At 42.1% G+C, this 26,336-nt stretch overlaps 2 protein-coding genes across 5 annotated transcripts in view; one reads left to right on the top strand and one right to left on the bottom strand.

Moving 5' to 3' along the window:
• Positions 1-5,529, top strand: part of iars2 (isoleucyl-tRNA synthetase 2, mitochondrial) — a 12,560-nt gene extending 7,031 nt beyond the window's left edge. For both annotated transcript variants that reach the window (XM_085440684.1, XM_085440685.1), the window contains 9 exons: positions 1,170-1,281; positions 1,360-1,462; positions 1,736-1,858; positions 1,941-2,072; positions 2,150-2,256; positions 2,333-2,478; positions 2,568-2,758; positions 3,841-3,985; positions 4,229-5,529. In XM_085440684.1, coding sequence (XP_085296810.1) covers positions 1,170-1,281; positions 1,360-1,462; positions 1,736-1,858; positions 1,941-2,072; positions 2,150-2,256; positions 2,333-2,478; positions 2,568-2,758; positions 3,841-3,985; positions 4,229-4,374 — 1,205 coding nt within the window. In that variant the 3' untranslated portion in view covers positions 4,375-5,529. The remainder of the gene's footprint in view (positions 1-1,169; positions 1,282-1,359; positions 1,463-1,735; positions 1,859-1,940; positions 2,073-2,149; positions 2,257-2,332; positions 2,479-2,567; positions 2,759-3,840; positions 3,986-4,228) is intronic.
• Positions 5,522-26,336, bottom strand: rab3gap2 (RAB3 GTPase activating protein subunit 2 (non-catalytic)). 3 transcript variants are annotated; one of them, XM_085440681.1, is made up of 35 exons: positions 25,972-26,336; positions 22,268-22,359; positions 21,455-21,572; positions 20,649-20,730; positions 20,143-20,190; positions 19,983-20,058; positions 19,598-19,699; positions 19,325-19,424; positions 17,917-18,015; positions 17,406-17,554; positions 17,224-17,303; positions 16,534-16,626; positions 16,288-16,427; positions 15,193-15,388; positions 14,950-15,093; positions 13,703-13,785; positions 13,545-13,609; positions 13,021-13,111; positions 12,787-12,908; positions 12,472-12,682; positions 12,286-12,383; positions 11,724-11,832; positions 11,311-11,471; positions 11,040-11,214; positions 10,531-10,707; positions 9,771-9,877; positions 9,321-9,387; positions 9,144-9,214; positions 9,010-9,045; positions 8,762-8,890; positions 8,068-8,283; positions 7,542-7,631; positions 7,240-7,446; positions 6,905-7,069; positions 5,522-6,073 (listed from the first exon to the last, which is right to left on the bottom strand). In XM_085440681.1, exons 1-35 carry the CDS (start codon positions 26,078-26,080, stop codon positions 5,921-5,923), a joined length of 4,161 nt encoding a protein of 1,386 aa, XP_085296807.1. In that variant the 5' UTR covers positions 26,081-26,336; the 3' UTR covers positions 5,522-5,920. The 3 variants fall into 3 exon arrangements, with proteins under 3 accessions (XP_085296807.1, XP_085296808.1, XP_085296809.1); XM_085440682.1 differs by having other exon boundaries at positions 8,801-8,890; XM_085440683.1 differs by having other exon boundaries at positions 8,816-8,890.

Here is a 26,336-nt window from a genome sequence, read left to right as displayed (position 1 = left end):
GTTCTCAGTCATCCAGGTCATTGTAGTCTAAGGAGCTTGGAAAGAAAAGCGTCTGGACTTCTTTAAGTTTCTTGAAGACGTTTCACCTCTCATCCGAGAAGCTTCTTCAGTTCTAAGGTCAAATGGTGGAGAGTCCCAGATATAAACCTAGTGGGAGTATCCCCCCACAGAGGGACAAAAGGACCCCTGATGATCCTCTAATCGCCTGAGCCAAGGTGTGAAACTGGGTGTGGGTCCCAATCAGCCAGAGTTTCGGGTGAGCTCATTGTGAAACCTGGGCCCACCCTATCATGTGATTTCCTGAGGTCAGACGGCCCAGGATGTGAGTGGGCGTTAAGGCGTCTGGGGAGGGATCTCAAAACTGGATTATAGATGGCAGAGAGTTGGTGTCGTAAACCACCGGCTCTGTTCAAAGATGGTCGCTCACAGTGGACATAGATGCTTCTTTCACTCCTCTTTCAAACCATCTGTCCTCTCTGTCCAAAATGTGAACGTTGGCATCCTCGAAAGAGTGACCTTTGACCTTTAGATGCAGATGGACTGCTGAGTCTTGTCCATTTGACCTTCGAACTGAAGAAGCTTCTCGGATGAGAGGTGAAACGTCTTCAAGCAACTTAAAGAAGTCCAGACGCTTTTCTTTGCAAGCTCCTGTGACTTTTGATGAACATGTTGTTCAGTTGGAAGATTGTAACTGATTAGCACAGCATGAATCTCAGCACCCTGCCTTTTATGACTCCCTTTCAAAAACATTCAGGACACTGAGAGTGTTGAAAGGTTCATTTGCTACATAACTGGATAAACAGTTGAAATAGTGTGAGAAGCTGTTATGTAAATGTAGGGATAAAGAAATGAAATTATTAGCAAATAAATTGTTAACTAAACATGCTTCAGTCATTTAAAATGCGTAGTTAAAATTATCAATAAAGTCTGAAGTTATTAGCTTAAGTTTTGCTAGGAGTTGAAATTGCTAGCTAAATACTAGATAACAATGTATTTGTCATTAAAAAATTCCATAATCATCTCATTGACCCATGGGAGATTACTTTGTAAAGGCTTTAAAGATTTATTAAGAATGTGTTATTGTTGTTAGCTTAAAATAGCTTGCAAATCATTAAATGCTGAACTCAAATTTTATACAGTTTAGCTCAGAGCTCAGCTTTTTCTTGCAGCGGAGTCGGACTCTCGGGCTGACGTTTATGTGGAGGGAAAGGACCAGATTGGAGGCTGGTTTCAGTTATCGCTGCTCACCAGTGTGGCTGTCCGGAACAAGGCACCTTACAAGTGAGCGTGCCTTCCACTCGCCACACAGATGATAATGATACACGGAAAGAAGTGTCTGAAAAATGAATATTGTTGCAGGTCTCTTGTGGTCCACGGCTTTGCAGTCAGTGAGAAAGGAGAGAAGATGTCCAAGTCGGTGGGCAACGTTGTGGATCCTGATGTGGTCATTAATGGAGGGAAGGTAAAACGGATGAAGACGTTTCAACCTGTTCTAGATTTAAAATTAAGATAAAGTTAAATAAATTGTTCACTACAATCTACATGTTGTGTCAGCTACACTCTGCAAATATAGGACTTCACGCATCAAAGATTTCCAATTGTGATTCTTTGATTTTACCATTTCCTTGTTTGCCACTTTAAAAAACACACAAAAAAAGATTTTAAATGAAGCTGAAACTGAGAAGATAAATTTGCATTTCTGTGTAGAAACTTTCTAACCTGTCATCTTTGCCAGGGCCCCACTGAGCCGGCCTACGGGGCAGACGTGCTCCGCTGGTGGGTGGCAGAGTCGAACGTCTTCTCTGAGGTCCAGATTGGCCCCTCTGCGCTCAGCTCAGCCCGGGACAGTATCAGTAAGGTACTTTAAGGTGCAGTTTATCTGCTCGCCACGTTCATCTCACCTGCTGCACCTCCTCTCATGGCTGTTGTTTGCCTTCCAGCTGAGGAACACTCTGAAATTCCTGCTCGGAAACCTGCAGGGCTTCGACCCACGACTGCAGGCTGTGGATCCCAAACAGATGCACTACATCGACCAGTACATGCTACACCTGCTGCGCGAGTACAGCATCAAGGTGTGTTTAAGGTGTAGTCCATCCAACTAATGAAACGAGCACATTTGTGCCCCCTGCTGACGTCTCTTTGTTCGCAGGTTACGGACGCCTACAGTGAGTTTGATGCTGGCAGGGTCATCCGTGTGCTGCAGGCCTTCATAACCAGAGAACTCTCCAGCTTCTACTTCAGTATCATCAAGGACAGGTGACATGTCAGAACATGTTAAAGATTCCTTTGCCTCCAGTAGCTTTGTTCATGTCTTTGTCTCTCCGTCGGTCAGACTGTACTGCGATGCAGAGGACTCGTTGGGTCGAAGATCCTGCCAGACGGTTTTAGAGGAAATTCTTGATGGCGTGACGAGATCCATCGCTCCGATCTTGCCACATATGGCTGAAGAGGTGTACCTGCACGCACCGGGACATGACAGTACGTGTCTTTCGATTTTCTGTGATTACTCTTTTACTGCCGCATGCATTCTCCACCACAGCCTTTCTATGTTTTCTGTGTTTCAATAGAAGAGGAGACATTATTTAAAAGTGGCTGGATTAAAAGCAGCTCTGTGTGGCGGCGACCAGGATTAGAGGAGGCTGTGGAAGGAGCGTGTGCCATCAGGGACTCCTTCCTGTCTTCCATTCCTGGCAAAAACGCCGCCAGGTACGACCTCACTGTCGCCATCGAGCCAGGTCTCCTGTTCGAACTCATGGAGGTAAGCTGGCTCTTCATATAAACTGAACGGAAGTGTGTGTGACAGTGCAGAAGGATTGTGTGACAGAAACTCCCATGGGTTTGTTTTTGTGTTGGTTTTGTTAACAACAAAGAAATAGATATAGACTTTAAACTGACCTAGAGATGCTGTATTTGGGTCATCTGTTGTAGTGTACTGCACTAGTACTAGCCCTCTGGTGTAGGATAGTAGGTGTTAGTGAACAACCTGCTGAGCTCAGCAAGCTGTGAAAGAAGCCGGCTGCCGGAGTGAAGGGACGTCCATGATTACTCATTTCTTAATCAATTAAATTTAGACTAGTAAACTTGTTTTAAAGGAAGAAGACCCCCCCAGGTGAACATCCACACGCGCTGTAACTTTGTAAAATGTTACAAATAAATGCATCCATAAATTTAAGTTTATAAATATATACATCATAAATTAGTTAATCAGCTAATTTAGTTGCTTTAGTCTGATTACAGCTTAGTGTGAGAGTCTGCCAACGTCAAAACATTATTTATGATGATGCTAGTTTCTCCTCGTCTCAGTCATATTCTCACCTTGAAGCAGAGAGAAGAGAAATATTAATGAATTTGATAGGAAGATGTTGCATCACTCTAAGCATGATAAACGCTTCCCAATATACCCGTCTCAAGCATAACAGTGAGAAAATTAATTGTCTGAGTTTCTCACTCATCTTGATTCATTCTGAGCAGAGTTTGGAAAAACGTTTGAAGTACTCACGAAACAACTTAGAATGGGAGAGCAAAGATTGGCCCATCATCACCAAAACCCATCCAGCTTTTTTTTTAAGTCATAAAAGGACTGAAATCCAATTTAAATATCAATTAATATCTGGCTGATTTTACAAGCTACCGTGTCACTTTGCTTAATTACAATTACAGACATTACCTTTACCGGGACAGCTGCTGTTGTGCACTGAAATTGAAAAACTTGTATTTCTGGTGCCTCATATTAGCACTCGTGCATTTTTTGATTTGTGAAACACTGTGCACTACTTTGTACTTGAAGTTTTTAATATATATATATATATATACTCCTGCCATCATCCACTTTACTTCCAGTCTCTCCAGGAGGAGCCCACCTCCACCACCTCCCAGCTGGCTGAGCTGATGATGGCAGCTCGGGTCAACCTGGCCACAAAGATGCCTCGAGACCTGGATCCGGAGGCTCTGCTGAACCATGGCACCTTCCTCATCAACCTGGAGGGTGAGGACCTTCAGCCTAAAACTCCCAGATAAGAGTAACAGCAGCTGATAGCTGTCACAGCAATGCCTTACCTTTTTTTTGTAGTATGCAACCATAGTAATCTACACTTTGTCACATAAAGTAAGATTTTGGTGTTGAAATTACTTTTATTCAAACTGCTTTGACAGGATTTTTACATTTCTATACATTCACAGACCTGCAAATCTTCAAGTTTCACACCAGAATCTGTCTGTGTTTTATCAGGTGGTGTAATCCGCGAGGAGAGCGCCTACAGTATCGCAGTGACGCCCACCTCTGCTGCCCGTTGCCCACGGTGTCGCCGCTACACCGCCAACTCAGCGGATTGCCTCTGCCCGCGCTGCCAGAGCGTCGTCTCCCAGGCTCACTGATGACCTCTGGCTCGGTTTGAAGGGCTGACCAGAGACCAGGTTTTGCACGCCCATCGGAGGCTGTAAAAAGGACTAGAAACATCTGCTGTCGTGCTGTAGTTCTCTCTGAGGATGCTTATTGGAAGAAAAACAAAGCCTCAGCTCAGCACAGGAAGGCAACAAAGCATCTGGTCTCTGAAATGTGTTTTAACAAATGTAAAAAGATGGTCTATAGGTGGGGTTTCCATTCAGAGAGCTTACGTGTGTCTGCGTTCTTTTAAAAAAAAAAGTGCTACAGCCACATTTGACCCCAAAGGCAAATGTAGACTCGTCACCTCTGGTTTGTAGCGTTTATTTCTCATTTTCTCCCCTAATCTAAACAATTTTTGGTATCAGTTGGCAAGTTTTGGAGCTTTAGAGATGTTTGTTGTCTCGTCTATTAATGAAACCTCGTAATTGTGTTAGAGACACAAGTTTGGGTTGTGTGGTTTGCCTGAGTCTCCAGTTACACCTTAAAACAATCACTTTATCAGCACCTACAGGCTAATTTGTCAGAAGTGCATTTGGATGTAGCGCCCTCAGTTCTCCCTCCCTTGTGTAAAGCACCAAATAAAATGTGCCTCGGATATGTTGACAGTTCTGCTGTCAGCAAAGCTGTACAATCTTGAATGCACTTTGTCATTTAAAAAATTTGAATTTAGTAGATGGTGCTCCTGATATGAACGTCTTGGCCACCATATTTTTGAGATTTTAAAAGGTCCTAAAATGCACTGAATTATTCTAAATTGTAAGCTTGCAATGTTGCTGTAAATGTTGATGTTATCTAGCTGGAATCTTCTTTTGTTGGTGCATTTAGATCATACCTGATCATAAGGATTGTGGATATTTTCTTTTTCAAACATGTATTTCCCTGTTTAGATCTGTCATATTCTGGGGGAGGCAGATGATAAATCCAGGTAATTAAACAGCTCTACAAACCAGAGGAGAAATGAGTGTTTGATTTAGTTGCTCCTTTTACTGTAAGAATGCACTACAGAGTCACTGTGACAGCAAACTGATGCTGGTGGGTACTTCTTTGTATAATAGCTTGTGTTCCTTGTAAACATAAAGAATTCAAAGTTGTCTGACTTATAAATGAAAAAATAAAGAACGGGTCTTCAGACTCATGTTCTCCCAGCTTTAAGAAGCATCTTTATTCTGCATGGGAGCAGCTGGTGTACAGGCACAGCTATTAAAGTTCAGTCTGCATATATAAATAAAAAATCAGGTCCATTTTTCTTGCTAATACATTTCTGATCTGTGAAGAAGAGTCGTCGTCTGACACGGCACACAGGGTGTCTGACTTTAACGTGAGTACTAACACAAATATTTAATCTCATTTGTTGTCACATGCAGGGAAATAAGATGGATTAAAAAAAACAATTAAAAGCCTCTGAATCCATCGTGTTTAACACCACCTATGATTACTGAGCAGAACAACAAAACCTCCAAACGGGGGTGAGAAAGTTCTTTATCCTCTTCCTCTCTGACAGTCTCTCACATTCCAACTATCTGCAGCATCTTCCCCTCAGTCCTCCGTGGTGAGGACCTCTACGGCCTCCAGCAGGTGGAGGGCCAGACTGTACTGAGCGTGGTTCTCCGGCAGTATCTCGATCAGACGACCGACCAGCCGGCTGGTCTGGGGCAGCGGGATCAGGGGACACCGCAGCTCACGTGGGTCCTGCAAAATAAACCACACTTCCAGTTAAAAATGACCAGATGATTTATTTAAACTACATTACACGTCCTGGCTGAGGGGCAGCACTTGCAGCGACCAGTTCCCCCCCTTTCTAATTTATTACAGTCTCACCAATGATTTCAGTCAGTTTTTATATCTATAAGTAATAATAAATCAGCCCATTCTCACTCCCAGGATTTTAATTTGTGCTGCTTTTATCTAATTCTAAATTCAGACAAAACTGACATCATTGCACCAATTTCAGAAAGAGCAGCTCACAGGGCACGGTCTGCTCATTGGGTTTCTCCAATCTTCTAGCGTCATTGTGAACTGACTCACTCTCAAACCACCAGTTCTTGCTCCCTAAACCAAACCAGCAGGAACTGGATATAACTGAACTGAAGTGTAACGTTTTTGAGATCATTTAAATTCTATTAAAAAGTTTTTTAATACGCCTTAAATTTAACCTATTGTGATTTTAATGGCTAATTATTCATGTTGGACACTCATGACTGTACCAACTTGAGCAAAAGTTAAACAATTTCATGTTATAACAGAGAATCTGTCACTGTGAACAGAACTCAGCAATGACTACATTTTAAAGAAACAAAAAGGAGAAACTGCGGTGCCAGATTCAGTTGAGCAATAGAAAAAAAAACAACACATTGGCTCTTTGGGGACACCAAAGGTTCCTATTTGTTTCTGAAAACACATAAATGTAGAGTTCAAAGACTCTTACCCTGTATGTACACTCAACTATGCACTCTAGTTCTCCAAGCACTACTTGCAAATAACCCTTTAGGAAAAGAGCAGGCTGTAGTGTTGGGATCTCACCATCGCCTTCAGCCACGTGCAGAGGGTGGGGGGCAGGCGGGCCAGCAGCTCCATGGCAGCCTGCGTCTGGTTCTGGCTGTGGAGAAGCGAGTAGCTCAGCCTCTGACCTGTCAGCACCAACAACTGGGAGCCCAAAACATCCTTATCTTCCACCTCTAACATCACCTGAGGACGGGGAGATTAATTGCTTTAAGATTTAAGTTTTCGTGATCTACGGTTTGTGGCTACAAATGTCTTCAGATAACCACACCTAACCAATACCTAAACCAAGTAGTCTTAGTGCCTAAAGTGAGTTTAAGCAAGTTTTCGTGATCTACAAGGAAACAGTTTCCAACCTCTTCTGCCCGAAGATCCAGTCCTTGGCTGTAGAGCTCGCAGACGAGATGCCGCCGCAGGATGTCTGGGTTGACCTGCAGCAGAGAGCCGAGCTCTAAACACAGCGAGGGCCACCACTCGGCTTTGGGTCCGCTTGAAGGAAGTGGAGCGGAGCTAGTGGGATCATCTATAGCCTGAACCCAACCGGTCAGCACCCGCAGGAGGAACTGAAACAGAGGACAAAGTGGAACAGCAGGAGATCAAGCGATGGGTGTGGAACATCATTGTCCGATTACTGTCTGCATTTTGTTCCACCTCTTACCTCCTGTCGCACAGAGACCAAACCTGGGTCCATGTCTCCGCTGGGCATCAGCTGGATGGTCGTCAGGTCTCTGAAGAAAGCATTCTTACCCTGCAAACACACATGTGACACAAATAGATAAACATTAGAAATGTCGGCTGGTATCATTTGTGATCTGTATCTGCCATCAACTGCATTTTTCCTAATGGCAACTTAAGACTGGCTACAAAACATGAATCGACCCGTACAGCCTGGATTTGGATTAACAGAAAGGTGATTTGTTTATATAACTCTGGTTTACATTGTATTAATGCTTAAACGTTTGCATCATTAAGGATGAGGCCGTTGGAACTGTCAGGTCACTGTGGTGGTCAGCTGTCTGCTGTCTCTTCAACTCCCCTAACGTCTAACTAAAAGAAACATGGAGGTGGCTTTACGGAGACTTCAGAACCTCCAGTGGGTGACGGATGGATTCAAATGCAGCAGTGAGTGTCCCTCCATGTCTACGTTTTTGTTCTAAACTTTGGCAGAGTGTCGATCTCCTCACCTTGCTATCAAAAAGGCTGAATGGTTTGACCTTGACACTGAAGGTCATAGCAGCATGTAGCAGGGATGCTAACAGGCAGTGGTGCTGGACCAGCGGGTAGTGAACACCTCTTTGCTCCAGGGCAAGTTCAGCAATGGAAGCTGGGCCCTCGGCTCCAGACCACGCCTCCTCGATGGACAACTCTGGGGCAGAAACCTCCTCCACCGCCGAGTCCGCCTGCACGGAAAAGGAAAATACAGCTAATGAGAGGATTCATTTTCCAATTTATATTAAACACTATTATACATATTCATTAAGAAAAAAAGATCTTGTAGAAAAACCAAAGATATGATTTTATTTTATTCCTAATGCTTACTTTTCAAGCAATTTATTTGATATTTTCAGCAAGAGTGTTCTTCACTACTGCAAGAGTACAGCAGTCATGCAGGTTTTATGTGAATGGCAAGAACAGGAAGAAGTCCTTTTCACACATGCATAGAATAAATCAGGTCTCTGGTGCAGTGTGGGCAGTGTGGGTGGTATTAGTAGCTCTTTTGATCAGGCAGCAGGTGGAAAAAAACTAACAACTAGAAATGCTTTCCCATTATATTAGACTAAAATCCCATTTCTATAAACTTCCTACTGTTGTCGTTCAGTGTTTCACTGCCATGCTAACCACTCTCCATGCTATCACTCTGCTGTCTCCTTTACTTACATAAAACTTCATAAAAGAAAAAAGGCACTGATTCCTAACCAACACTCCAGTCACCTCCATGAGGATATTCAGCAGCTGGACGCAGCAGCCCAGGAAGGACGTCATCGCTTTGTCTCCCATCCCGACATCCTGCACAAAAATTCACAGATCTTTAGTACATGCTTTAAATCTGAATATTTGTATGGACTAATATATTTACCGGCAAATAAACATTTTGAATAGAATTGGTGCTGAAATGTAACTCTTACCCGTCGACACAAGCGATCTTTGGGTGCTTTCCCCACCTGTTTCAAAATAAATCAATAAAATAAGAGATTTAATTCTGTACAAAGTCCCGACACAGTGACAGAGCTCAACTCGACTCATTATGACCAGAACTTACTTTCTCCATGAGAAAGGTTGCTGCTGAGAGACGCTTGGCAATGAATGTGCTCCACATCATTGTACAAACACCTGTGAGGAGTTAAGACATGCTGACTACCGGGGAGGTACTGTCTTCTAAAGCATGCATTGTATTATTGGATCAATAAAACAGACCGAAAGCCAGTGTGGTACTCACCTTGCTGAATATGAGGACTGGAGACCATCTTCAAATGTTCCACAGACAAGCAGAGATATCGACCCTCCTATGAAGAGAAGCAGGTGTGAGATCAGACTGCAGAACTCTTCAGGTCTTTATGAAAATCTGAAAGTTTGCACTTTCTACTATTAAATACAGTATGTGTTAGTTTGCGCACAGATAGAAGATTTACAATGCTGCACCAAACCTCAAGTAAATTTAGCTAATCTTCCCTTCAAGTCTGTCTGCTGCTGCTACATTTTCACCAGTGTTGGCTGTGAGTGATCTAAGCATAGCAGCAGGTTTTGAAATGGTGTAGAAGAGCACAAGGAGACAACCTTGGAAGAGACGTATGCTAATGCTAAATCTGGGAAAGCTTTTTCCTTCTTATGGGTGGAGACGTGTGACTTTGTGATAACGCGTTGTGTGCGTGCTTGTGTATTTGCACACCTCTGGGTCTTTGTTCCACTGCACCACATACTCCCAGCAGCAGTGGGCGAAGAGAAAATCAGGTGAGAGAGAGTGTGGGAACCGCTGGCATACCGCTAACAGCAACTCTGAAAAACACGGAAGAAAACAGAGGCTGATTTGGATTCAGGCTCCATGAAACAATGTGTACTGCAGAACAGGAAATATGACTAATTTGCCTGTCTTCAGCTTACTGTGATTATTTGATCATTAACCAAACCTTGATCATTATGAATAAATACCATACAATGCTATTGTCTTCTGTTAGCCAAAGAGAACTGTCACACTGCACATTAACTGTAGAGAGATCTTTCTATACAAATGTCCAATTTCTACTTTCAATATTCTTGGGCTTTAGCAGACTCATGTGCCCAGCTAGAGTCCAAAATATTTATAGCAATAGACAGTTTTAATTTGATGATCATTGGTTTGACTGTGGTCTATAGGTTGGATGCTTTTAGGTGACCAGACTAGCATTGAGAACAAGCTTACGTTTAATAAGAAAGTTCATAGTGTCATCTGCATAAAAACATATATTACTGATACAGAGGTCCAAAAATAGGCTAAGTAATCGATTTCCATTATTTTACTTTTTGTCTTTTTGAATTTGATTTTTTTTAAATCACCACAAACAACAACACAGCTGACGCCACATTATTCTAGGATTTTCAAGTTAAACCATATCTCAAAATTGCCCAGAAAGACTAACATACCGAACGTGTGTTAATGCCTCAGTCCTCACCTGCTGTCCTGTCTGTGTCCTCTTGGCTTTTCTCCTGCTCATGTCTTTCTTCTTCGTCTCTCTGCTCCACATTGTCATCTGCTTCTTTATTTCCCCTTTTCTGGAGGATTTCCTTGAGCCGCTCTGGGGAAATGTCTTGTCTAAACACCCACTTAGAGACGCTGTCGGCAATACCGCCTGAAACAGACAAAAGCAAACGTTGAATGTATTTGAAATTACTAACTAGGCTTTGGCCAGGCAGTGTATTTGAATGGGTTGTGGCAGTTGTTCCAGATTCCCACACTCCAAAGAAGAATGCAGCCATCAGGGGAAAACTATGGTCAATATCATCAAGACACTGAATTCATGGAGAGAAGAAGTCAATAAAAACAAGGAGTAACTGAGGAGAGAACAGCGATACAGTGCATTTGAATACATTTATGAAGTGAGGAAAAACCAAGAAAAGAAACATGACAAGTAAAAAATGAACTCATACAGCTTGAAGTCTCCCTGAACTTATTTTTCTCTACCTGTGCCTCCCTCCAACAATGTTTTAATAGAGCACTGAACTGTAGCGCCCCCCGTTGCTCCTGGTGGAGGAGGCACCAACAGCAGAGTCTGCAGCACCAGCACGTCTTCCAGCTGGCGAACACACACCACCCACTGCTCCAACTCCAGTGACACTGCCTCCCACTCTGACTGAAACTGACACACACACATTAGTGTTGGTTGATTTTTAAAGGGGGTTATGTTCCTATTTTTTTGCTTAAGACAGTCCTCAAATGCATGACGCCTCTCTACCTTGCTATCAGCTCGGCTTGTGATGCTAGCTTTAGCAGCACGGTGAGCAACCAGTGCAGCCAGCAGGGCAGCGGCAGTGTTGTGGGACTGAACACATGTAGTGCGGACTTGCTGCCACCAGGGGGAGATTGACTGTGTGTCCCATGACTCCTCGACTGCACCTAAACGGAGGGAGAGAAAAAGAAGAGGCCACTCTTATTCTACTTATTCTTCTTTTCCAGTCTGACGGTTACTTCTTGAGGTTCACATTTCTTTCGATTTCTTGTTGTCCAACTGAAGAAAACCACCAGAGCACCAACATCAGCACATCTAACATCAGAAACATCAGATGAATTAGCCCTTCAACCATTAACATATAGAGTTGTATTATTTAGCCTCGCGAACTACACAAACACGACAAGCCTTACAGGTACCTTTCATATCGCTGAGGGCGACAAGTAGTCTGTGGAGGTTTCGAACATTTTCCTCTGGTTTCTGTAGCAACTCCTTCTCCCGATGCAACCACACACTCAACAGCAAAGACTGACAGAAACAGGAAGTATGAACTGAATTAATTACTGATATTTGTTCAAAGACCTATTTGGAGTATATTATACACCCTAATTTCATGTGAGAACATATCAGGCTCCAGACACGCTGGGTAGACTTACGCAGGCAGATAATGAAGTCTGCGTTCTTTCACTCATTAACAGTAAATACTGAATACTGACATCACAATATAAAGTGACCATTACTGAATAAATTACACACCAGTGGGTTGTGGTTCATCTCTGGCAAAGATTTAAAAAGCCTCATATCAGTATTATGTATGTATCATACAGTAAAAAATTAAAAAGATATGCAATTCTATATAAAATTGTATGCACTGTATAAGATTTGTAAGATTTCTCTCAACAGCAGCTACACATCCTGTCACATCCTGATCCCACCTTTCACCCATTCTCCCCCCCCCCCCCCCCCCCCGCCCCCGCTTACCAGAAGCTGCTGTGGGCTGATGCCGGCCTGCTGTAGTGTGTAACAAACTTTATGGAGTGGACTTTTTCCACACAGACAACTCCAGAACAAGAAGTTTCCTGCAAATGACAAACAGGAAAAGTACTCAGTCTGAGTTTTGATTGAGTGTAACAGCATTAATGTGCCTACTTATGTTGCCTGCCTTACCCAACTGGTTCCATTCAGTTTCAGACCTACAGATCACCTTAACCTCCTCATCCTCTGTGCACTCCAACTGGGAGAGAAAAGCCTGAGCAGGCAGGGGGGAGTCAGGCGAATCCTGGGCAAACGAAACACTGGGTCTTGGTGTGAACTGGGCATAGCGCTGCAAGGTCGGTGCAACACGGGACAATTCCTCCTCTATGCCTTCAAGGGAGTCCTGCAAGGATGGAAGAAAGAAATACTGGAATAGCACCGAGGTTTCAGCTCACCACCTCTAAAGAAGCTCTTAATTTCTTTAAATCTCTGTGTGTGTGTTCTCACATTTTCAGCGGTTTCCTCGACATCTGCGGCAGAATGCAGTTGCTGGATGTCTGTGTAGAGCTGCAGTAGTTTGAGCTGTGATGAGCAGAGCTGAAGCAACTCAGCATCCACTTCCCCAGGCTCTGAAGTGCAGAAACAAAAGGAGAAACAAGCTCAGGGTGATTATGAGATACAAGTTCCTGACACTTTTTTCTTTCATATTACATTTCTTTCATCAGTAAACGTATTCTTTACCTTGCCGTTTCAAAGTGTCATCTAAGGCACGTGTGATGTTAACAAGACAAGAGACAGGAGTGTTTTTATTTGACAGAAGAGACTCCAGTGCCTGAAAGAAAATGGAGACACTGAAATTCATATGACATCATATTCAACTGACAAAAAGAGTTTTAAGTGAATAATGGCAGCAGTGGTGTTCAGTTCGGTTGCAACCACAATTTAAAATCACCTGGAAAATAAAGGATATTTACATATAGGGCCAGTGTGCCCAAGAAGACTTGAACAGGGGCCCAGGATTGAGCTGCTGGACCAATCAGGGCTGTTCAAGTATTTGAAAAGATAAATTACTTGGGTTCCTGTCCCATGTGAAAGAAAAGTAAAAGTTGCTTCATCATTCTTAGACTTAACAGACTTTTAATTTTAATCTCTTTTTCAATTTATATTTAGTTTTCAGTTGCAGGTTGGTTAGATTTAGGAGAAGTCTGTAATTAGAGTAAAACAGGGCCATTTAAAACAATAACCACATCAGATTTTGGTCGTACCTGCTTCTTAACTGCAGGGTGTTTGATATCTAGTACGATGCTTCTGGCTTCACTCTCCAATATATCTAAAGGAACACAGAGTCATTAATAATATAATACTGTATAACACATGAAATATATTTGAACATGAAACCTGACATCTCTCGTCATGCACTTACCAAGCTCAATGTCTCGGCTCCTTAGTAGGGTAGTGAGTTTCTTTACCAGGTGCATATCTTTGGCTCGCTCGCTCTTCTTATCACTGAAGTGAAAAAGACAGAAAGATGGAGTTAGAGGGGACTTTTGCTGCCGTCGTGCAGTAGGTTTTTTGTTTGTGCCTTTTGGAGATTTTTTAAGGCAATTATCTGACAATAATAATAATAATAATAATAACTTTATAAACCTCCACAGAGCATGCCTGCCTAATATCTTGAGGGAGGTTGTTCCACAGAAACGGGGCAGGGAAAGAAAAGGCACGCTCTCCAATTGTCTTTTTTCTGGCTCTAGGAACCTTTAGAAGGCCAGAGTCCTGAGATCGTAGAGCACAGGATGGAACATAAAGGTGTAAAAGGTCAGAGAGGTATGAAGGTGCCGTTTAAAGCCTTGTAGGTGAGCAGCAGGACCTTAAAATCTGCTCGAACCTGACAAGGTAGCCAATGAAGAGATCTTAGTACAGGGGTAATGCGCTCAAATTTCCCAGATCATGTTAAAATGCGAGCAGCTGCATTTTGCAGCTGTAGACCTCTAAAACTTTTCTTTGGTAGCCCACAAAGAAGAGCATTACAATAATCTATACGTGAAGACACAAACGCATGGACAAGAACACCTGCAGTGTTTCTTAACAAAACTTGTCTGATTCTGCTATGTTCCTCAAATGACAAAGGCGGTCTTTGTTATCTCTTTTACACGAGACTCGAAGGAGAGCACCATGTCGGACCACACGCCCATATTTCTCACCGTTTGGTTATGTGTACCAATAACCTGTCAAAGGAGTTTTTGCTGTGAGTAAAATTCACAGATTTTACCTGGATGTTACTTAACAATAATTAGCACGTATCCAAAGCCAGTCATTTACATAGCAAACATAGCCACACAACATATTCTGGGGTACCAAAACAAAACCAGCGGTCAGTTCAGAAAGTCCGTCTTTACAGCTGAAGCGTACAGAATGATCATTCAACCTGTGGGAATCCTATGACAAGAACTGATTTTTTTGAACCTCACAGAACCAGGAAGTTGCAGCTCTTCAGATCCAACCTAATGTCAAATATTCATGACTCTTTGTGTCAGATTTAAGAGTTTTTAAAGGTGGGGAAAATCTGACCTAAGAAAGTGGGCAAGACTCTGCAAAATTGATTTTTTCACTGCACCTGCATTCATTTTAAACACCTACATGACAGCCTGTCCTTTTAGTCTGCGTACAAACCTGAGAGCCAGGTGGAAGGGAATGTTCACGGTCCTCAGAACTCCTGTGATTGGATCAAGCAGACACACCTGCTGTGTGTGGAGCTGCCAACCCTGACTGGTCACACTGTTCACCCCCATCAGACGGTAACCAGCATACAGCAACCTGCAACACCGTACAAGCATATATTTTGTTATATTCCAACTTCAGGATCAAATGAGATTCTTCTTCAGTAAGAAAATGTGGGAGCTTCACGGTGTGTACCTGCAATGTTTGCCTACAGTGAAAGCTCCGACCCGAGGCCCCTGTTGCATTGCCCAAACCTCCAGGATCCCCCTACGAGGGGCGTAGATGACGAGGAACAGAGCGTGGCGTCTGGGGAGGGACGCCGAGGGGGATAAATCCCGCTCGCTACGCTCCTCTGGAACCTGCAGCCAACCCAACTGGGCATCTCTGTAACCTGGAGATAAATGTATGATTGGGACATTGTTAAGATTTTATTAATAATGACACAGGCCGAAGAAGGAATCATAGTAAAAATAAACATTACAGTGTTTAGGGCAACTCCTGCTACACTGGAAAGCTCTTTAATTAATTATTTTTAAAGTGGCCCCAGCTAGAAAAGCAGCATAAGATTAAACATAAATCTATGAAAACAAAAAGGAAACATCTTCATCTGATCACCTGTACAAAGATTAGATTATAAGATTTTAAATTGGGCTGTGACATTTTTAATGTATAAAATACCTGATCTACAGACCTATTTTAATATCATACTGAAATTATAAATGCAATGAGATAGAGCTGCATTTCTAGCCCATCTAATGATGCTCAATTTCTCTGGCAACATTCAGATAGTAGGTTAAGAATTAGGTGTTCACAACATGAATGCATCGATCCATCCTGCCTTTTATCAAAGGTTCAGGCTGCTGATGCTGGTGTATTGCTGCAGGGATGGTTTTTTTGGCATAATTTGGGCTCCTTAGTACCAACTGGTCATCAACTGATTATTGTTGATGACCATGTCCATTACATCCTTTATGACCACAGTGTACCCATCTTCTAATGGCTGCTGCAGCAGGAAGTGTCAAAGCTCAAATCATCATTTTAAACTGATTGCTTGAGCATGACAGTGAGTTCACTGTACTCAAATAGCCTCCACAGTGACCAGATCTCAGCCCAAAAGAGCAACTTGGACATGTCGTGGAACAGGAGGTTTGCATCATGGGTGCACAGGCCACACATCTGCAGTAAATGTGCGACACTATCCTGCCAATATGGAACAAATTTCTGTATGTGTTTCTATTACATATGTGTGTCACTCACAACGAGTTGTTCTTCCACGTGTTTACACCTCACCTTTCCACATGCGAATGGCGATGCCCCTGGCCAAGTCCAGCAGTGTGACTCGGCCAAAGTCATCAGTCACTCCAGCCAGCATGTTGCACGGGGACAGACATATCGACTCGCCATGCCGCCGAGAGTCTGGGAGACCAAATCTGCAAAGGAGAGCAGCAAGTGTGCTGAGGTCAGGTTAGGTTTTCAGTCTCAACAGCACACAGTCGACGACGACTGGATTTGTGTTTTAGATGTCCCAGTTCGTACCTGATACTTAAAGGGGTGGCAGGCTCCACCTTGGGCTTCTGTTTCTGGGGAGCCTCCTCTTCGTTCTTGTTTTTGTTCCATCCCAACCACCCGCTGAGAGGGAAATGACAAGTGACGATAGAAAAAATAGAAAGAGGAAAACGAAAAAGCGAGTGAGAAACAGTAAGGAGGAAACTTCAAACACAGATCTTCCGTCTCCAGATGCTTTCCAGCACACTGACCCCTGACTTTGGCTTGGAAACAACTTCTCCACTGGATGAGGCATTTGTCTTTGCCGCCTGTGCACTTATGCCCTGTGCTTTGATACAAGCCTCCAAAAACTATCCATTTGTCGGATCATTTTATTGAAGCCCAAAGACTCTGGACCGTTTTTGACTTAGTTGTGTCTAAGTATTTGTTTGCTTACAAGAATAATGAACTTGGATTTAAAGTTAATGAGCACAATGAAGAGTTTAAATTATATTTATGTCACAGCTTAAACATATAGCTGCATAGCAATTGTACAACAGTGGAAATCATCACTGTATGATCTAGGAAAATAAAAATGTAAAAAAAATTAAAATAGGACAGAGAACCTAAGCTTGGGGAACACCATGTGATTGGGCTTCTCACACACACACACACACACACACACACACACACACACACACACACACACACACACACACACACACACACACACACACACACCTGGCAGCACTGAAGAGGGCTGAGGTGAGTTTACTGGCCACTGCCATAGCCACGTGGGACAGCAGAGGCTGAGAACTCCCCTATATACAGTTAGGGACACAAGGAAAAGCAGATTTTTTGTTAATTTTTGAACTGCAGGCGATTATAGTCATGATACATACCCATTTTGAAAATATAATTACCTCTATAGCATAGTAAAAGCCTGTGTATGGCCCAGATCCTACAGTGACATACTGGCTCATGGCGGGGGGGCTGCCTTTGACTGAGGCGTTGAATCCTCCCAGGATAGATGCGTTCTTCATTTGATCAAAGACACACAGTGTCATGATGCCTAAAAGCAGAAGAGTTACTTACTGTCATCTGGATCAATCATAAAGATAAATCTGTAGACTCTCCATCTGAATTTATCACTTTAAGAGTAAATATCTCAGTTGAAATATGTAAAGGTGAATAATATATCCGTCAGATGGATAGAGTCTTTTTTGACTAACACTGGTTAGTGTTATCTCTCCAGTTCTATTTGCTCTACTAAAATGAATGAAGGGCTAATTCACTGATGTTGTAAATGTGAATGACACAGTCACATCTGCAGATCCAAAACATTATGATGTTTAATATCATAAGTTAATCCATTATGCAGCAGCCAACCACCAGCATGAATTATCAGTGGAAAGCTCTCAAACAGACTCTTACCCACGCTGCTGTGGTCCACAATGGTGTCCATTTCCTGCAGACCCCACTTCTTATAGGCCAGAGGAGGAGGCTGGATCACATCATTACCTGCTGCTGCAGCTGATCAAAAGGAGGTTAAGTTAGTAAGAAGCAACAACTTTAATAAAACAGTATTTTTTTATTATCTATTAGTCAACTTTAACTCTACTAAGGTCTAAACAGGGTTTGTCTTGGGTCACACAGAGTATTCAGAGTTATTATAGGAGCAGACAACAAACACACAGAGCACTAGATCAAATGCTGCTGAAGCTTGGCTCCCCAGATAGCAAACACATCTGGACCTGACCTGGGGCCACTTTTGGTTCTAGCAAATGTAGGCCCAGGCTTCACTGAAACGTCACCTGATATTTGGCCCATGAGAGGCAGACCTGTGGGTGTGTTTAAGCAGCCAAACAGACACTAAATCAAGGCCAAATACGGCCCAAAGAAAACTGCAGATGTGGGCCACGTTTGGGCCAAACACTCATTGTTATCTGGGTACTACGCTCCAAACTGTTTATACTTCAGGTGATTGTGTTTGTGGGGTGTGTGGGGTTTGTGGGGTTGGGGTTCTGTATAAGTAGGTTGGTTTCACCTTAGTACCTGAATGCTTTGTGGCAAACACTTTCCAGCCAGCAAGCAAGTGAAAAACATCTTCTGTTAACACACTGCAAACAGTACTGAGAGATTATGCATGTTTTGTTTTTTTCAGCTCAGTTTTGGCTTTTGAGGGGTTAACTACAATTGTAAGCACGCTAATCCACATACAGTCAGGCTGACAAGTCTGTTGCCTCCCTGTGCAGGAAGGGAGAAAGTTTTCCTCATATGTGTTGCAACTTCTCACCAAAGTGTCTGACTTACTTAGGAGAGCCACTTTATATATTATATATTTCACACTGACTATATTAACAGTGGCCATATACATTTGGGGACTCACTGTGGCATGTAATTTATTTATTTTAAAATCTATTTGCAAGTACGTTCAGTTTACTTGCTGAGCAATTTTGAAAGTTCAGGCACTGCTAACCAGCTAGCTCTGGTCCATCCTTTGATATCATTTTGTGGATCCCTCATCCTGTGATTGGCAATCTTTCTTCATCTCTGGTGGATCACTAACCAGAACCTGGAGAACCACCTTGTAGAAAGTGCAGAGCAGAAAAAGGACTACCAGCTGCAGTCCAAGATGATAAAGTTGGAAGATATCTGACTTTAGATGAGAGTATCTCCAAAGGGGCAGCTGAATATAATGTTCAGGGGGGCATGCTATATACCCTATTATAAATGCAAATAGATGTGGCCATTTTTTTGTGCACACACACTGCTGCCACAAACACAAACTAAATGTCTGACTGAACTTTCTTCCTACAAAGACATAGAGAAGCAGCCGTACCTCTTGCCGCCTGATTCCTGCAGGCCCGCAGAGACTGAAAGAGGCTGAATCCATCTATGGTGACCATTGCAGCAGAGTAGAGGATGCTCAGCTCCTCGTGCTGCAGACAAAAAATAAAATCAACAATCAACATTAGCTCACAGATCAGGATTATAATCTTCATGCTCAATGACAATCACAACTGAAACAGACTGTCACTTTGATTTTGAATATGAATATAATCCTCACACACACACCTCTCTGAATTTGAAGAGTGCTTCAGGTGTGTGTTACCTGCTCAGTTACTCCAGGGTGGCGAGGGATCTCGTAAGTGCGACACTTGAGCCTCAGTACCGGGTCCTCGTGTAGCAGCTGGGCAAGGAGCAGAACGCCGCTCTGATGGGACACAATTGATAGTCAGGGCTGGGTGAAAACACATCAACATTTAAAAAATATATCAATGTCATTCTAGCAGAAAATTAAACCATGCATGATTTTTTAAATCAGTACAGATTGATTCTGCTTTACCTAAAAAGTTTTAGCAAAGTAGTGCCAATGTTTGCAACTTTGCACTCTGATTTGAGCAAAACTGCTCTGCATGAAGGGAGAGACAGTCACATCACACTTTCTTGTCTATAATTCAAAGAATTATTGAAGATGTTATAGATTAAAAAGGTACCTCAGTGTAGAAACGGACATAACCAGATGTAAAACCCACGACTACACATGTCCAGTCAGGCCGCCCAGTGGAGCTCCTGAAAAATGTATTGAGACATGAAGTGAAGATAAACACACACAAGCACTTCCCCTCATTTAGTTCACAGATAAATAAATCTCACCTCTTCTGACTTGCCAAGGGAATACAAATGGTGCTGCTCACACACTCTCTATGAGGAAACAGAAATCAGACTTGGAGTCATGTCACATATATTTGATGTATTTACATTCTAGCTAAGGTTTTTAATTATCATAATTTTTAATGTATTAATTGTGTTTTGCCTTCTGATAAACTGTCAACTTCTTATTTAATTTCTTCTTGTAAAACAGCAACGTAGCCGGTCTGAAAAATTAGGTCAAAAACTGCAGTTCCTCTAACGGCCACTTGAGACTTTCATGTTTAAACCCAGTACAAAAAACTGTTTTGGTTTCTATAGCTGAATTCCTACATTCATCAAAACTGTAGGGGTGTCATTTTAGTAAAGGTCCACTTTTTAAACTGAACTAAGGATAACTGATCTGTCTCACTTCCATCCTCCAATTCAATCACCTGGATAATTCGCCAACAGGAGCCATTATCAACCTTTTCCACAATGACTGTGTGTAAGTTAACATATTGTTTTCTCACCCTTCCTCAGTGCTAAGAGTTCCAGTCCAAGATACTCCCAGAGTCATCTCTTCTCTGCCGCTGTCATCTGTTCGCCATTTAGCTGTAAGAATAAAGAAAGATGAGGAATACTTCATTTACTACAGTTGGGAAGCTCCTTAATTTCATTGACACAAATAAAATACGACAAGCAAGAAGAAAGGTACATAAAGCAATCAGAACCACAAACAAAGCAACTGGTTATTAAATCTAAAACCGTTAGTTCTGTCCAGGTAAACCTGGATTTGCATAAACTGGACACAAAGTAAGCAGCTACTGCTGTTGCTCAGAGGTGAAAGGTGGCACATAGCCTTTGTGACAAAGTTTGGGTTAAGCCATATATTGACCTTTATATTATTACATTGCATTCATATTATTATTATTATTATTATTATTATATTCCGATCAACTACATGCTTAGCCCTATTGTTGGGTTGGCTAAAGCAAACAATTTGTTTCTACTTTGCTTCGGGAAACACTTCTACTTCCAAGGGTAAAAGTATTACTACACCACGACTAGCTAGAGGAAATTATTGGTGCTGCTCATGAGCTGCTCCTGCTTGAATTTGTGGACACTTTAGTGCCCAATAGTCTATTTGTCAACAGGCTTCTGTGAAAAAGGTAATAAATAGAAGGGTCCTAGGCCCTCCTGACATGAGGGTTAGTGGTGTCGTATGAGAGCATCTGATGAGGACATGGGATGCTTTTCCATAGTGAGACACAAAACGAACAGTATGAAAGAAAACTCCAGAGTCACATATCAGGGTGTGCGTGTCTGAGAATCTGACCTGAGAGAAAGGCCGCCTTCTGTTCACGGGCCACCACCAGCAGGTCAGCGCAGGGCGACAGGGACACGACACAGTCCTGCAGCCACGGTTCACCCTGCCCGCCAGCATCATCCGCGACCTGCAGAGCAAAGGAGATCTTCAGACCTATGCCACCTTTAGAAGTGCGCATTGAGCGCTTATATTCTAATATTATATGACATTGCAACAATAAAATGAGTGTTTGTCCTATGTCACAGCCAATGACAATATTATCAGTAGTTGATTCAAATGTAAAATAGGTCATATTTTTGAATTGCTAAAGGCTTTTTTAACGGACAATGTCTGACCACACCAACCCAACACAGAAGTCCAACACAAACTCCACACATGGACTAAAAGAAAACTAACGCTGATGTGGCTTCAGACAGGATTTTTGCAGCATCCATGCAGCATAGATGCATTACAGGTAGCAGGCTGACTGCATCTTGCTTGCTAACATTACTGCTATCAAAATCACATCTGAGTGAAAATGCTTATTAGCTTCGGTGTCAAAGACTACTAATTTTAGCCATCAGTAAATTGTGTAATGGCACAAAACATTAATGTCTGTAATAGCAAAAGTGGTGGTGGTTATCCAGCTAGCTGTAACTTCATTAACGATATTATTATATGTCATTATACGACATGCATGACACATAGCGCAGTACACTGCGCAGGTCTCATCACTGCACAGACAACTTTAAGAAAAATGACAGAATGACACATTCTTTCCCTGTAAATAAATAGACATCAACTTAAAACACCAATAATGTCACATTCCACAATGAGACAAACCTTTTTATCAGAGGTGGATTCCTCCTCTTTATTATCACCACCTTCCCATGCCGACTCCCAGTCAGAGGTGTCCCAAGACAGCTCATTATCTTCTGAGTAAGAGGCAGGAAACAAATAAATAAATAAAATAAATTTTAAAAATGGGTCAAGTTTGTGATGCTTGTACGGTGGCTAAAACAGAGTGTAGAGAAGAGATGAATGCAGTGACTAAGATAAACTCAAAAGACTCGAAATGTGTGTTGGTTTTTTGAAGCCACATGATGGAACTGCAAGTTATCAGCTAGCTAAGCTAGCAAGCTGCATTCATAGGTACCAGCTATTTAATAGCAAGTGCCAAACAAAGTATTCGAGTATGAGCTGGAGCGCAGATTTTTTTGACAGTCTGTTTGCACAATTAACTGCACAGCAAGCAAAATAATTTCTCAGGTAATTGGGCACCAAACGGACAAACATACTAAGGAGGTCCAGTCTAGGGGGTCGAATTAGCTGAGGTGAACCCTGGCAGACAGTTAGTAGCTACAGCCGCCTGAGTTAGCATCCACATGTCAAAGAAGCAAACTTTAAGCATTAATCAGAATCAGAATACTTTAATAATCCCTAAGAAATTTTTAACAAAATTTAAACATGTGAGTTATATAAATATTTATCCCTTGTATCAATGTTATAAAGGAGAAAATTAGCTATAAAAAAATCAAACCTGTTATATGCAGCAGGATGTTAACATGTTAAGTTCTGCTATACAGTTGAAAGAACTGTAAAGAAGGGGTGCAGAAGTCATAGCTGCTACATAACTTTAGCTGCTACATAACTGTGGCAGCTAAAGTTGAGCAGTCAGAAGCTCTGTGCCAAAGGGAAATGAACTAATAATATAGCAACAGCGTAAAGCTCAGAAATCAGGAGGAAATCCTGCTGCTTTACGCCTTGGCACTTCAGTGTCCCCATGACGACAGTGCGTGTGTGTCTGCAGGCATCAGTATGAAATGACGCATGAATGCAACACATCCAAGCACCCTTTCTATCTGTCCTTTCTGCTGAGCATCCTGCAGTGACACCCTCAGGGACCTCATGTGCAATGACTCACACTTAAAAAGACCTGCAGATTTCTCCTCCTCCGACTGATGGATGCAAACAACAACCTAATACCAGCAATATTTGGTGGATTAGTGAACTTGGGATAGTTGACATATAACTGTTTGCTACCTGGCGTCTAGCTACAGATTTATTGTTTGGCCAAAATAACCACATTATCACACCGAAGATTAGAGCAGGGTGATATGGCCAAAAATATTTATCACGATATATATTTGAAAATTTGCGATAACGATATAACCGACGATATAATTGATGCGAGACAAAATACAACTCCACAACATTACTAGCGCAAAAAGACAACCTTCCATTTATTTTCACTTAAACAAGAAGCTGGTTTTTATGTACATTAAAGCTTTATAAAAATGTAACAGTGCAAATGCAAATTCCTTGCTGAAAGTTTAACCAAAAGGCATTTCCAGTAGAAATGGGCTGGCATATCCTGAGCATAACCACGTATAATATGGTTATATGGTTAAAAAGAGGTGCTTTGCAACATTAAACTGCAGTGTGCAGTACGCATTTTTCGGACCATAAGGTGCACGGGATTATAAGGCACATTAAGCGAAACAAAGCAGTCAGATAAATCAAACTTTATTAAACTCATTCTTCTTGCTTCCTCCACTTCTGTACCATTGATTCATTAATGTTGAATTCTCTGCAGCTGCTCTATTCCCATGTTGTTGCAGTATATTAATGACTAACCTCGTATTGTGGATGGATTATCTCAGTTGTTCTCCTGACTGAAGTTTGGTCCGTTTACAGCATCCTGCCATGCGATTGCATTTGTCTCTAACCATGAAGAACCTTCACGTTAACTTTTATAAGTGGAAAAGTGTTAGTGTTCGTCCTCCAGCTTCACTGTTTATGTTATGCTAACATAGCTGTGTCGCTAGCGATCACGTAGCACATCATTATATACCAGCTAGCCCAACTTCAGTAACCCTACAAACGTCACTGCTGTTTAGTTTCCTGTCTTCATTTATGTTGGAAGTGATAGCAGAGCTGTACGTTTGATTTTTTTCAGAAATCTCTCAGTCAGAACATGCAATATCATGCTTAGGTAACTAGCGAGCTAACTTCCGCTAGCTTCCTGCTAACTTCTAACTCCGTTAAATGTAATAACTTTTGTTTTCATGGATGCCTGGAAGTTAAACTTTATAGTTACACCTGGTAAAGCAGCAATGCTGATCGTTTTATTAAAGATGAAAGAATTTAGAAAGTTTTTAACTCTAAGTGATGCTGCAGTGTTGTTTGACCTGAAGCATACGGAGTTTAGGACCCAGATTACTCCCAGATTTAAGAGCATCTTAGTCCGACAAATATGACAATAACAACGGCCGCTTGCATGCTCTACCAAAAAATGTGCTTTGTTGTGTATCTGATGGACAAACACCAAACCAGTTCCACATCACGGAAGTTGCACCATTTTTACAAACCAATTCTGGTTCATCTGTTTCACTCAACAATCGGCCATGTGCGTATGAAAACAAAGGCACTGCGCATGCGCGTTTTACTCCCATTCTATCGCGATATTTCATTTTCCTATCGTTGCCTAACATTATACCGGTATTACCGTGAACGGTATAATATGGCCCAGCCCTACCGAAGATTTAGAATGATGTGATCGGCCAAAAGAACATCTCAGATGAGGCCATCCGTGCTATGAGGAAGTCTTGATACTGAGCTTAATGATCATGCTGTAATCGGCCCATGGTTCTTTTCTCAAACACTGAAATATTCTGTGTCAAAGTTATGTGTCTTGCAAATTGGTGCACAACATTTCAAATTCACTTAAACTTCACATGGTTGATAAAACACCTCCCCCAAAGTCATAACAGGAAACGAGATGTTCTATACTGTGACATACTCCTAACACTTTCACCACATCCATCTTCAGTATGGTCAGAAAGTCCTTCAGTTAAGGGACCCTCACACTTGACAATCGTAAGGTATGCCCACCCCAAATCATATCCTGTTTTTCTTCTAGTAGTACTAAAATGTACTAACCAGACATAAAACTAACGACTGAGCCTATAAACATATCGGTAAAGTGCTTACTGAGGTCACAGATCAAATGAGCAATAGGCTCATTTTCTCATGGACATCTATACGATCAGACTTCTTTTAAAATAGAGGAGTCGCCCCCTGCTGACCACGTGGAAATAATGCAGGTTTAAGATGTTTCCTTTTCAAATTTGGAAGCTACATTCATCTTTCATATACACCCCATGTGTTTGACATCAACAGGTTGAAATATAGTAGCATTTCTGTATTGACTTCCACATAGCGGAAAAACGAAATGATGCATATAACATTGCGTGCAAAACGAGTCCAGGCCTGAATACAACCATACAAGGATTCACCTGCAAACAGCTGCAAGCTGCTTTTGATTCTGGACTCACAAAAGGCACATTAAGGCGGTGAATATTTCATTTATTCCGTTGTAACATGATAAAATTAATCAACTAACCAAAACTAGTTATGCACACTTTATCCGCATTTTCAAACCACTTTACAGCACCGAGGTCACTTTTCTAATGCTGCGAGCTGCTATCTGAGCTACTGTCACTTCGAAGCTGCAGAAGACCCCTATCCTCCTCCTGTATCGTTACCTGTTTGACTCTTCTCTTCGACTGGCTCGCTTTTCTCGTTCCGAAACAAGAAGTGCCGGACCGTTTTGAACTCTTGAAGCCGACAGAACTCAAATAAGCTGCAGGACATCCCTCTTCCGTCCCGTCCGGACCCAAGAAGACGAGAAACAGCCTGTTAGCTTTGCTGCTAACAGTCCAGTTGTGGAAGAAATGCGCCCAGTATTACACTCCTGCTATCGCGACAACTTTATGACAGCGCTGTCACAAAGAAAGGATTTTCTAAATGTCCTATACTACCCCCTAGACAAGTACAAACCACTGCCCGCCGCTCTTATTTTTCCCTAAACTTCCCACCCTCAGTCCTGATGACACATCATTAGCATAAT

The sequence above is a fragment of the Copadichromis virginalis genome, linkage group LG19 (genome assembly GCF_057382275.1).
Source record: "Copadichromis virginalis isolate Kocher_CV1m ecotype Utaka linkage group LG19, C_Virginalis_male_GT1.1, whole genome shotgun sequence".
NCBI classification, from domain to species: Eukaryota; Metazoa; Chordata; class Actinopteri; order Cichliformes; family Cichlidae; genus Copadichromis; species Copadichromis virginalis.
This window is presented reverse-complemented; position numbering and strand designations above follow the sequence as displayed.

Excerpts from the sequence above, each read along its gene's own strand:
- rab3gap2 (XM_085440681.1), bottom strand. The coding sequence starts at position 26,080 with ATGTCCTGCAGCTTATTTGAGTTCTGTCGGCTTCAAGAGTTCAAAACG. Across the intron at positions 16,428-16,533 it reads GCCACCCCTTTAAGTATCAG|ATTTGGTCTCCCAGACTCTC; the intron begins GTACGAACTGGG and ends TCTCCTTTGCAG. Across the intron at positions 7,632-8,067 it reads TCAGCCTTTTTGATAGCAAG|GGTAAGAATGCTTTCTTCAG; the intron begins GTGAGGAGATCG and ends GTGTGTTTGCAG.